Source organism: Pyrus communis, chromosome 11, assembly GCF_041283825.1.
Source record: "Pyrus communis isolate YQ-2024b chromosome 11, ASM4128382v1, whole genome shotgun sequence".
Classification (NCBI taxonomy): domain Eukaryota; kingdom Viridiplantae; phylum Streptophyta; class Magnoliopsida; order Rosales; family Rosaceae; genus Pyrus; species Pyrus communis.
The window spans coordinates 27,532,184-27,545,342 of NC_142575.1; the positions used below are offsets into that span (position 1 = coordinate 27,532,184).

Sequence of the window (13,159 nt, forward strand, 5' to 3'; positions counted from 1 at the left end):
ATATGATGTGCGATGCCAAAGAAGTGTTTATTTTTGTCAATGATGCCAAAGAATCATCACTCATATTTTATATGTAAATACATCCAACAGCTAGCTCAGGCGTTGCTTACCGTCCTCCTTGATTGATGCATCTACTAACCTGCATAGCTGCACTGCTTCAAGTCAACTTAATTTTCTCCAATATTTAATGCTTGAGTTAAACTCTGTTTACTACCCTGAAGTTTTGTGGTTTCCAACATTTAGTACATCAAGTTTTTTTCGTTCCAGAGTCATACCTAAAGTGTAAATTTTGGGACAATCTCATACGTTCGTTAAACTGTTAAGTCTCTCGTTAATTGTGACATGGCACCCATGTGGACAATGACTGGGCGCCACGTGTCATCCACGTGGAAATTAAAAAAAAAATTATTTTATAAAAAAAAAAAATATAATTAAAAAATTAAAAAATAAATAAAAAATAAAAAAAACCTTCATCTTCCCTAAATCCCACCTGTGTCCACCCTCTCATCACCCACCCGTCTTCTACCTCCCCCAACCCCCTCCCTTCCTTCTTCCCTTTCTTCCCCAAAACCTCCCCCAAGCTCACTCCAACCACCAAAACCAGTTTCCCCCAACCTTCCTTCTTCCCTCTGCAACTCGCACCTTCTCCCTCAACCTTTCTTCACCACCAAAACCAGTCTCCCCCAACCCGCACTCTCCTTTCCTTCTTCCCTCAGATCCAAGCTCACTCCCGAAACAATAACCCACAGCCAAAACGACAACCCATGACTAAAAGATTTCTCCGATGCTCCTCTTCATTACTGATTTTCGACTATCTCGACACATCTCCCTCCCCTGATCCCTTTGTACCCAACCAACTCCATCTCCACCTTCTTTACCTCCCTTCCCTTCTCTCTACCCACTATTCTGACCTTTGCAAAAACCCTAATCCCCAAAAAATTTTAATTTTCAGAAAAATTGAGCAAACCTAGCATGAAAAACCCTAATCCCCAAAATATTTTCAACCCATTTGGCTTCGACTTCGATTTCTCGCTGACGCGGCTGAACCCCAAACCAAATGGCTACGGCTGATTCCGACGATGTGGGGGTACTTGGAGAGGTGGCAGCGTCATTGTGTTGGGCGTGCGACCCGTTTGGTCGAAAACTTGAAGAATTTGGTGGGTTTTGATTTGAGGATAAGCTGGGATTGAATTTGCGTGTTGGATTCAAAATTTGGTCGTTTTTTAGGTGTTTGATGGTTTTGAAAATCCAAAACCCAAAAAGCAAAGCAGAGCACTATAGGGAAAGATAAAAATGACGATGGGTTGGGGGGTTAGGTTCTGGCGATAGGTGGAGAAGTATGGGTCGGTGGAAGTTCCAAAAGCACAGTGAAGGAGCTAGTGCGAAGAAGCGGCGGCGTCATAGGTCGAGGTCGGTTTCTGGCAGGAGTAGTGAGCGAAATGGGACCTAGAGGTGCTGCTTTGTTGGGGCTTCGGTAAGGAGGTAGGTGCAGGGAAGAGAATAAGGGAGGGAAAATGAGGGAGGGGGTTGGGAAGGGAGGGTGGCAGAGAGGGTGCATGAAGTCTTTAGTTGTAGATTGGACATTTTGGGGGGTTTGATTGAGGCTGGCTAAGTGCGAATGAGGGTAGGATTTGGGGAACACGAAGAGGTGGGTGATGGGAGGGTGGGATTTGGGGAAGATGAAGGTATATATATTTTTTAATATAAATTTTTTATTTTATTTTATAAAATAATTCATTTTTAATTTCCACGTGGATGACACGTGGCACCCAGTCATTGTCAACAAGGGCACCATGTCACAGTTAACGGGAGACTTAATAGTTTGACTAACGAATGTATGAGACTGTCCCAAAATTTACACTTTAGGTATGACTCTGGGGACAAAAAAAACTTCATGTACTAAATGTTGAAAACCACGAAACATGAGGTAGTAAATAGTCTTTTGCCCTTAATGCTTTAATAAAGACATTACCTTTTTATGTCGCGTTTTTCTTTTAGAATTATTAATTATTAGCCTAAGTCTAGGGATGGCAATGGATCGGTTTGGGGACGGAAATGCTACATCCATCCCCATAACCACGAAAATTAACCATATCTATAACCACAAATTAACCATCGGGTATTATCCATAACCATACCCACCGGATAACGGATTCCCCATTGGTTAACGGTTATATCCATCTTCGTTAGTACAAAAAATATATTCACCCAATTGATGCATGATAATTTAGTAAATATTACTTTCGTTATTAAATATTTAGCATGAAAATCAAAGCTAAACATTGATAATGTTGGTTGATCTTTGATATCGTCCATAAATACCATCAAATTCTCATAGATTTTGATTCATATCAAAACTATTGAACTTTGCCATAAAATGCAACTCACACAATGCAATTTTTGTATTATCAAGGTAATGGATTCGGTGAATTATGAATACACACACACACACATTATATAATACTTTAATATTATATATTATTCGGTTCGAATTTGGGTACGGATATGGATTGGGTGTAGGAGTTTGAGACCCTCTTGTCCCACATTAGTCAACAGTATTTTTTTCACTAGCCTTTATATAGGCTTATTCATTTTTCTTAGTAATTAGAACTTGGACCATTTGGAAATGGATTGAAGGCTTGGGCCTTATGGTTGTGTGGATTAGGCTTGATGATTATACTATAATATTAATATTAATTAATATTAATTAATCAAAACAAGGGCCTTGGGGCCAAGGAATTAAAATTAATCTGATCAATTAGTTTTAATTTCGAATTAAGTTTTTAATTAAATTAATTAAAAACGTTTTGATTAACAGACATAACTCTTTGGAAAGAGTTGTATAGCTTCAGATACATCCAAAAGGTGTTTGAAGAGGTATGAAAGAGCTTATATAACTGGAGTCCTCAGTTCCATCAAAAATCATCTTTTTCTTCCCCTTTGTCTTCCGTACAAAATTTCCAGAGAGTAAACACACAAAGCAATTCGCTAGAGTTCTATAATCCAGTGTGGGTTGTAGAATTAGGTAGTTGTATCCTGGTCGAGCAGACATTGTAGAATCACAAGCACACGAGTGAGACGGAAATACTGTTCGAAGGACATAGTGTTTGCGCTAGCCTCTACCTTCAATTCATTCAAGTTAGTATCATTTTAATTTTTTGTTACTATAACATAATTGCATTCTGTATTACAAGTATTTTTTAATAATAAAGTATAAGTATTTCGGTTCTGTATTTCTGTTATTTTATTGTTTCTAAATTGTTCTCCAACAATCTTCGAACAATATGGAACAATCGGGAACTAAATCTCATTCTGAGAAGCCTGAGAAATTTAAGGGTGGAGACTTCAAAAGATGGCAGCAGAAGATGCTGTTTTATTTGACAACTTTGAATTTGGCTAATGTTCTGCGCGAGACTGTACCTACTGCAGATGGAGAAAATATTTTTTTTGCAGAAACTTTAACGGCTATAGATGCCTGGAATCATAATGATTTCCTCTGCAGAAACTATATTCTCAATGCATTAGATGATTCATTGTATGATGTCTATGTAGTATGCAAAACAGCCAAGGAACTTTGGGAATCACTTGAGAAAAAATATAAAACTGAAGATGCTGGTTCGAAGAAATTTGTCGTGGGCAAATTTTTGGACTACAAAATGGTGGATTCCAAGTCCGTTGTCTCTCAAATTAAAGATCTCCAGAAAATCATCCATGACATTCATGTTGAAGGGATGGTGATCAATGAGTCTTTCCAAGTGGCGTCCTTTATAGAAAAACTGCCACCTTCTTGGAAAGAGTTCAAGAATTATCTCAAACACAAACGTAAAGAGATGACCCTTGAGGATCTCATTGTAAGGTTGAGAATAGAGGAATATAACAGAAAGAATGAGAAGGGCCTGGTTTCGAGTATGGAAGCCAAGGCGAATGTTGTTGAAGGAAGTTCATCAAAGCAAAGGCCGAAGTTCCAGAAAACTAAGAAGAAGGAAAAACACTTTGTCTCTGGTGCGAAAGGCAAAGACTTCAAGAAAATCAAGGGAAGTTGTTGGGTTTGTGGAAAGTAAGGCCATAGGGCTCAAGAATGTCGCTATCGAAGGGATCAAGGTCCTGGAAATCAAGGCAACAACAACCGCGCAAACCTGATTGAAAACAATGTGGATGCTTTGGCTGCAATGATTTCTGAAATAAACCTTGTATCTGATCACGCTGATTGGTGGATAGATACTGGTGCAACTCGCCATGTGTATGGTGACAGAAATATGTTCTCTTCGTACCAGAAAATCGAGGGAAACGAGCAGCTGTTTATGGGAAATGCATCTGCATCTGTTGTGGCTGGAATAGGGAAATGTGTTCTGAAATTCACTTCTGGAAAGGAATTAACCCTCCTTGATGTGCTACATGTCCCCGATATAAGGAAGAATCTTGTTTCTGGTCCTCTCATTAGTAATAAAGGATTCAAACTAGTTTTTGAGTCCAATAAGTTTGTACTAACTAAAGGGGGAATGTTTGTAGGGAAGGGTTACCTTGCTGATGGATTATTCAAACTAAATGTACTTGCTAATGTTATGAATGAAATAAATAATGCTTCTGCTTATATTGTTGATTCGTCTAATTTATGGCACTCTAGGTTAGGACATGTAAATTTTCGTTCACTTTTTAGAATGCATAATTTAGGTTTGCTGCCCAAAATTAATTATCTAGATAATGTTAAATGTGAGACTTGTACATAATCGAAATTTGCGAGTCAAAGCTTTAAATCAGTGCATGAAAAGTCCAATGGTTTATTAGATTTAATTCATAGTGACTTGTGTGATTTTAGATCATATCCAACTCTTGGTGGAAAGAACTATTATGTAACATTTATAGATGATTTCAGTAAGTATTGTTATGTTTATTTACTTCATAGTAAAGATGAGACCTTGGATACGTTTAAGACATATAAGGCAGAAGTTGAGAATCAACTTAACAAGAAGATTAAAGTCTTAAGGTCCGATAGCGAAAGAGAATATGAGTCTCATGCCTTTGCTGAATTTTGTGCCACACATGGCATAATTCATCAAACAACAGCCCCTTACACACCACAACAAAACGGTGTTGCCGAATGGAAAAATAGGACTTTTAAAGACATGATCAATTCTATGTTGAATAGCTCTGGGCTTCCACACAATTTGTGGGGTGAAGCTTTACTTACTGCAAATAAAATTTTGAATCGAATTCCACCTAAAACGAGAAAGGAGTCACCATATGAATTATGGAAAGGAAGAACCCCAACGTTTAAATTGCTTAAAGTGTGAGGTTGCCTGGCAAAAGTACAAGTCCCATTGCCAAAGAAAACAAAATTAGGGCCTAAAACTATAGATTGTGTTTTTATTGGTTTTGCATCTAATAGTTCAGCTTATAGATTCTTAGTTTTTCATTCCGAAGTCAGTGATATACATGTCAATACTATTATAGAATCTATAAATGCAATATTTTTTGAGGATATATTTCCATACAAAATAGGCAAGTCTAATTTATTGAAAAAGAGATTACATGATGATGTATCTGAGGTTAATGACGAACCTAGAGAACATGATGATGGTTCATCCTCGTCTAGAGTTCAAGAAAAAGAAGAACTTGAACCTAGAAGGAGTAAAAGGACAAAAATTCGAAAGGACTTTGGGCCTGATTTTGTGACCTTATTAACCGAGACAGAACCTCAATCATTCAAGGAGGCCATGTCCACTCCTGAAACTCCATTTTGGAAGGATACAGTTAACAGTGAGATAGATTCCATTATGCAAAATCATACATGGGAATTAGTCGATTTGCCCCCTGGTAATAAGCCAATTGGGTACAAATGGATCTTTAAGAAGAAATTAAAACCTGATGGTACGATTGACAAATATAAGGCTCGTTTGGTAGCTAAAGGATACCGTCAAAAACATGGTTTGGATTTCTTTGATACATACTCGCCTGTAACGAGAATTACGTCAATAAGACTGTTGATTGCTATAGCTGCACTCCATAACATGGAAATACATCAAATGGATATAAAGACTGCATTCTTAAATGGAGACTTAGATGAGGAAATATATATGGAACAACCCGAGGGGTTTGTGGTTAAAGGTCAAGAGCACAAAGTTTGTAAACTTGTGAAATCACTATATGGGCTTAAACAAGCTCCAAAGCAATGACATGAAAAATTTGACCATGTTATGATAACACACGATTTTAAGATAAACGAGTGTGATAAGTGTGTCTACACAAAAACTCAAAATAATGCTTGCGTTATGTTGTGTTTATATGTAGATGATATGCTTATAATGGGAACTAACAAAGAGATAATAAATTGGACCAAGAAGATATTGAAATCAAGTTTCAATATGAAAGATCTTGGATTAGCTGATGTGATTCTTGATGTAAAAATAAAAAGAAACCAAGAAGGATATATTCTTACACAGTCCCATTATATAGAAGCTACACTTAGAAAATATGGTCATTTGCAAAGTAAAGATGCAATTACTCCTTTTGATGCCAATAGCAAACTTAAGAAAAATAGAGGTGATGCTATATCTCAACGTGAATACTCATAAGTTATTGGAAGTCTTATGTACATTATGAACTGTACAAGGCCTGATATAGCATATTCAGTGAGTAGATTGAGTAGATATACATGTAATCCTGGGCATGATCATTGGGAAGCTTTAATTCGAGTATTGAGATACTTAAAGCATACAATGAATTATGGATTGCATTATACAAGGTATCCTCCTATGCTTGAAGGATTTACTGATGCGAATTGGATATCGGATAGTAATGATACAAAATCCACAAGTGGATATGTATTTACTTTGGGAGGAGCAGCAATATCTTGGAAATCTTCTAAACAAACATGCATAGCCCGATCAACTATGGAATCGGAATTTATAGCTCTTGATATGGCTGGAGGAGAAGCTGAGTGGCTAAGAGATTTTTGGAGGATGTTCCCATATGGCTTAAACCTGTAACAGCAATATGTATGCACTGTGATAGTTTAGCTACACAATATCGAGCTAAAAATAGTGTATACAATGGGAAGTCTAGACAAATTAGACGAAGGCATAATACAATAAATCAATGGCTCTCTAGTGGTGTAATTTGTATTGACTATGTTAAGTCAAAAGATAATATTGCGGATCCGCTTACTAAAGGTTTGTCTAGAAAGCAAGTTAAGCATACATCGAAGGGAATGAGTTTAAAGCCAATAGAGTAAAATGAAACTGTCAAATGGAAACCTAACCTAGTTGATTGGAAATCCTATGGTCTAGGTTCAATAGGCAAACTGGTTTGGCTAGATTCAAGAAGAAACACACTTACATACCCATTCCTATGATGGAAGAAGTGTGTTGACTGCAGATGATGTAGGATACATTAGTTTAATGATATTGATACTTATAAATCAAGTGGAATAGTAGCAGCCTATTCTTAATCAATATCACCTATATGAGAGTAAATGTGGGGTCGCATTTATGAGAATTACATGGCTACATTCTCTAAAGCTCTCATGAATCTAGGATTTGTTCAGGACCAAAAAGAACACAAACGTATGAATTTGTGATGTGTAAATGTGGCATATGTTTTGCTTATTGTCTTGGTTTACTACGGAGATGAATAGTTCAAGATTTTATATTCACTGCGTCATCTAGTAAATCCGATAAGTATATACTAAGGTAAGTTCAAGTTCAAAAGACACCTCTCCTGATGTATGTCACATCTATTGTTTACTCTCATATCTTAGTGTTTCTAGGACCAAAGAGTCATCTCAAATGTGGGGTATTGTAGGAGTTTGAGACCTTTTTGTCCCACATTGGTCAACAGTATTTTTTCACTAGCCTTTATATAGGCTTATTCCTTTTTCTTAGTAATTAGAACTTGGACTATTTGGAAATGGATTGAAGGCTTGGGTCTTATGGTTGTGTGGATTAGGCTTGATGATTATACTATAATATTAATATTAATTAATATTAATTAATCAAAACAAGGGCCTTGGGGCCAAGGAATTAAAAGTAATCTCATCAATTAGTTTTAATTTCGAATTAAGTTTTTAATGAAATTAATTAAAAACGTTTTGATTAATAGAAACAACTCTTTGGAAAGAGTTGTATAGCTTCAGATACATCCAAAATGTGTTTGAAGATGTATGAAAGAGCCTATATAACTGGAGTCCTCAGTTCCATCAAAAATCATCTTTTTCTTCCCCCTTGTCTTCCGTACAAAATTTCCAGAAAGTCAACACACAAAGCAATTCGCTAGAGTTCTATAATCCAGTGCGGGTTGTAGAATTAGGTAGTTGTATCCTGGTCGAGCAGACGTTGTAGAACCACAAGCACACGAGTGAGACGGAAATACTGTTCGAAGGACATAGCGTTTGCGCTAGCCTCTACCTTCAATTCATTCAAGTTAGTATCATTTTAATTTTTTGTTACTATAACATAATTGCATTCTGTATTACAAGTATTTTTGAATAATAAAGTATAAGTATTTCGGTTCTGTATTTCTGTTATTTTATTGTTTCTAAATTGTTCTCCAACATTGGGGACCCCTATAACCATATCCAAAACCATAACCGAATAATATTCAAGGTTTTTTCCCATACCCAAAATATACCCGAATTTCCATACCCTAATCCAATCCATTTGGACGGTTATGCACGGTTATCGAGTTTAACGATTAGAATTGTCATCCCTACCTAAGTCGGTGTATCATAATTTCATGCCACTATTTTATAAAGTGATAATTATTCATTGGATGCGAGGGAAGTTTATTAAAAAATAAAAAATCTTTCGACATCCGTTGCCTCGAATGGTCGTAATATGTGGATCAAAGTAAGTTCCGTGTTTCATTTGATTTAGAATTGTGGTAATGTCTTTGAGTCCTCACTTGGACCACAAACGTAAACATACGGAAGCAACAGGTTTGATTTGTCAGAGATTAAGCCAAACAAAATTATAAAAGTGAAATATATATACATTAATTTTCCCTCTCTCTCTCTCTCTCTCTCTCTCTCTCTCCGTTCTTTCTCTGTCTGAAACACACAAACTAATGGAAGTATCAGTGGCTACTATTGGTGCTGTTTTGGTGGGGATAACAGTAATAGTAATTGCAGGGGCATGGAGGTTGCTGAACTGGTTGTGGCTGAGGCCAAAGAAACTGGAAAGATATCTGAGGCAGCAAGGCCTTACCGGAAACTCGTACAGGTTTTACACAGGAGACATGAAAGAAATCTCCACGATGATAAATCAAGCATATTCTAAACCAGTGAGCCTCTCCCATGACATAGCCCCACGAGTTGTCCCTTTCGACTACCAATTAGTAAAAAATTGCGGTATGTCAAGCATGTATCTTTTCACATCTACATATATATAATGTTTACTTTCAAGAAATAAGAATTGAAAAGGTTTGGACTGTTCACTTTTGTCCGTTGTTAAAACACATATAGAATCGAAAAAGTGGGATCACTTTGAAATCTATACTCCAATACTAGTTGATCTCAATTTTATTCTTTTTTCTTCTTCTTGAAATTTATGATTTTTTCTCATTTGAAGTAAATATGTCAGTAATTTGCACCTTTCTATGATAGTTTTCACTTACCAAACTATAACATAATTAGCTATGATGCTAAATTATAAATGATATATATCTAGATTCGCAATTCAGATTTACATGCACAACATAATTAAATGTGATAAGACATTTTCAATGACCCGATAAATTTTGTGACACATAAGTCTTCACTTATTGAAGTCGATGGGAAAAGTCTAAGGTGTTAAAACTAGCTGTGCACTCAAATATCTTAGATAGATCTCCACAATTCATGCTCTTGACTTTTCCTTCTGTTTTTCTTTAATATCTTTTGTATATTTCGGACAAATGTGTCAACTCTACTCTGGTTGTAGTATGATACATTGAACGTTTATGTTCTCTAAAAACAAAACTGCAGGTAAGAATTCTTTTGTTTGGATGGGCCCAACACCAAGGGTGAATATCACTGATCCAGAAGATCTGAAAACATTCCTTACAAAAATGGATGATTTTCCGAAGCCGAAAGCAAACCCACTTATCAAGTTACTAGCAACTGGTATTGCACTGTATGAAGGTGAGAAATGGGCAAAACACCGCAGAATTATCAACCCAGTATTCCATTTAGAGAAGCTAAAGGTATTATGCATACAATCTTGCCAATATTCATTCAAATCTTCTGGAGATTTTACCATTGATTTAATTAGAATAGTTTTTATATATAGGCGAACGTAAATATCTTATCAACCCAACTCCCTAGTAATAGAGAAGTGGTCAACATTGTCGTCAGTAAATGTGTTTAGATTGCATCACTCTTCTCTTCATATACCTAGTTGTGTTTGTTTAGGATGTTCATGGACTCAGCCTTAGAGTCCATGGTCTTTCTTTTTGGGAGGATGTTGGTCCTTCTTGGCTTATGTCTTATACTTCCGATGATTATGTTCTATGTGAGTAATTTGTTGGCATGGGTGATTCGTTTTCCTCCTCCAGGGTTTTTCCCATGTGGTTTACCCAGGGATAGGTTTTCTTCCGAGCCACGTATCCTTTGTTTCATGCCTAGTTTGTGTAACCTGTTTGGTTTTTTATGAATGAAATTCTTCTATTACCTTAAAATAAGTTGTCTTTACGATGTTTGAATGCGAATGGAACAAATTTTAGTAGGTTAATAACCATATCCAGGCATGTTTTAAGTATGTACATATGGAAAATATATTGATTGAGCAAATTAGATGTGTATTAATTATGTTTCATATATAATTATTGTTGAAAATTTATGTTTTCCTCTTGTTTTCTATAGCGTATGTTGCCTGAATTTTACCAAAGTTGCAGCGAGATGATTGTGGAATGGGAGAGCTTGATGTTGAAAGAGGGTTCTTGTGAGTTGGATGTGTGGCCCTACTTTCAAAATATGACAGCCGATGTGATTTCTCGAACAGCATTTGGAAGTAGCTACAAAGAAGGAAGAAAAATATTTCAACTTTTGAAAGAGCAAGCACAACTTGCAATAAAAGTTATACGAAGTGTCTACATTCCAGGAGCGAGGTAAATTTTCTGTTTTCACATCTTTCAACCTCCAAAGGTTACATAATCAATCCAACCCACCCAATCTCAAAACTTATGAATTCAAATGAGACGTAGTATTATAGTCGAACCCTTTGTTTTTTCTTGATATCAGCATTGGAATTAATAATGCTTTTTTGCAGGTTCCTACCGACCAAGATAAACATGAAGATGAAAGAAATTGACAGAGAGATAAGAGCGTTACTCATGGGTACTATAAACAAAAGAGAAGATGCGATTAGGGCTGGCGAAGCCACAAAAGATGACTTGTTAGGTGTGCTTATGGAGTCCAACTTGAGTGAAATCAAAGAACATGGCAACAACAAAAAAGTTGGAATGAGTATGCATGATGTGATCGAGGAGTGCAAGCTGTTTTACTTTGCAGGGCAGGAGACAACCTCAGTGTTGCTAGTTTGGACAATGGTTTTGCTAGGTCAATATCAGAACTGGCAAGATCGTGCAAGAGAAGAGATTTTGCAGGTTTTTGGAAGCAACAAGCCAGAATTTGATGGGATAATTCATCTAAAAGTTGTAAGTGTTTTCCATCAAGAAAAACTTTCGAGAGATTGCTTCGACTATGTGATTCGTTTTGAGTGAAGAACAGTTCAGTTAAAAGATGACATGCTTTTAAAAGAAATGAAATGGGTGATGACTCCACTTTTAGCTGAATTGTCTTCCACTCAAAATGTTATATGACAGGAAATAGTCACACACAAGTTCAAGTTTGTATATATCAATCTATAATGTTTGGGTTTTTCTATAGCACACGCAGTGTATGGAATTGGAATGCACTGTGCTTAAATGAGAAAAATTGGATTCAAAATCCAGCTATGCAAATCCAACTAAATCGTCCCATGCACTGATCATCCCATACACTGGTGCATTCTATTGTTTCCCCTATGTTGTTAATATAAAACTTATCTTGGTTGTGTGTGTGTGTGTGTGTGTTGGTATCTAATGCATGATTTCCCAGGTGACCATGATTCTGCATGAAGTTCTTCGATTATACCCAGCAGGTACTGTGATGACTCGAACCACAATCAAGGAAACACAACTTTCAAAATATTCTGTACCAGCTGGAGTTGAAGTTGCCTTACCCACCCTCCTAGTTCACCATGACAAACAACTGTGGGGTGATGATGCACATGAGTTCAAGCCGGAGAGGTTTTCGGAAGGCGTTTTGAAGGCAACAAAGAACAAATTCATGTATTTCCCTTTTGGAGGAGGTCCGCGGAATTGTATCGGGCAAAACTTTGCAATGGTGGAAGCAAAATTGGCCTTATCGTTGATTTTACAACACTTTACATTTGAGCTTTCTCCATCTTATGCTCATGCTCCTTCTTCAAATCTATCGCTTCAGCCACAGTTTGGTGCTCATATCATTTTACACAAACGTTGATAACTTATGTGTCAGAAGTTCTCTATGTATTGTTGAACATATAGTGTGTAGTAGCTAGGAGAAGGATAAAATATAATTTGATGCAACGTACGTATGATATGTATCTTTAAGATGAAAATTTCCCCAACTACTTCTAATAAGCAAAGGGGAACCGCATATATGTCCTGTGGATATAATGAAGCCCGCACTCAAAGAGGTAGACAAGGATCATCAGGGTTTTCTACAAGCTATACTGCATAAATTAGTTTCTAGAGTTAATTTGTAATGCTTTTAAAAATAAATGGAGGAAGAAGAAAATGTTATGAAGTATCTCTCTTTTAACTACAAAAGGTGGTTTCGGAGAAACCCTATTCACTATATATAGGTTTGTCCCTGGTTTCACAAAGTACATTATATTCAACGCAAAAAACTGTCCGTAGCTTAGAGAGAGTAGAAGACTATCTTCCTAAACCCTAGCATCCGTGTCTTCTTCAAATGCAGGTAAGTTGTCTTCTTCCAATACAGATGCAGACTGTACTGTGATCTTAGACCCATGTTTTCATTTTGTTAACTTCTTACATTCCAACATTAAATTCTTGCTAGATCTAGTTGTAAACACGAAAATCCTGCGACAAATGAGACAAGAACACGTGTACAAAATAAATTGTTTGTATTAATGAATTT

The 13,159-nt window shown here is 36.5% G+C and overlaps 1 protein-coding gene and 1 pseudogene across 1 annotated transcript; both read left to right on the forward strand.

Moving 5' to 3' along the window:
- The first annotated feature begins 3,284 nt into the window (after nucleotides 1-3,284).
- Nucleotides 3,285-6,173, forward strand: LOC137742828 (uncharacterized; annotated as a pseudogene).
- Nucleotides 6,174-8,913: 2,740 nt separating this feature from the next.
- Nucleotides 8,914-12,654, forward strand: LOC137743443 (cytochrome P450 CYP72A219-like). Its single transcript, XM_068483334.2, has 5 exons — nucleotides 8,914-9,343; nucleotides 9,959-10,176; nucleotides 10,835-11,079; nucleotides 11,241-11,628; nucleotides 12,071-12,654. Exons 1-5 carry the CDS (start codon nucleotides 9,061-9,063, stop codon nucleotides 12,494-12,496), a joined length of 1,560 nt encoding a protein of 519 aa, XP_068339435.2. The 5' UTR covers nucleotides 8,914-9,060; the 3' UTR covers nucleotides 12,497-12,654.
- Nucleotides 12,655-13,159: the final 505 nt, after the last annotated feature.

Coding starts and splice junctions, on each gene's coding strand:
- LOC137743443 (XM_068483334.2), top strand. CDS start 9,061: ATGGAAGTATCAGTGGCTACTATTGGTGCTGTTTTGGTGGGGATAACA. Junction 9,344..9,958: donor CCAATTAGTAAAAAATTGCG/GTATGTCAAGCA, acceptor ACAAAACTGCAG/GTAAGAATTCTTTTGTTTGG. Junction 10,177..10,834: donor TCCATTTAGAGAAGCTAAAG/GTATTATGCATA, acceptor TGTTTTCTATAG/CGTATGTTGCCTGAATTTTA.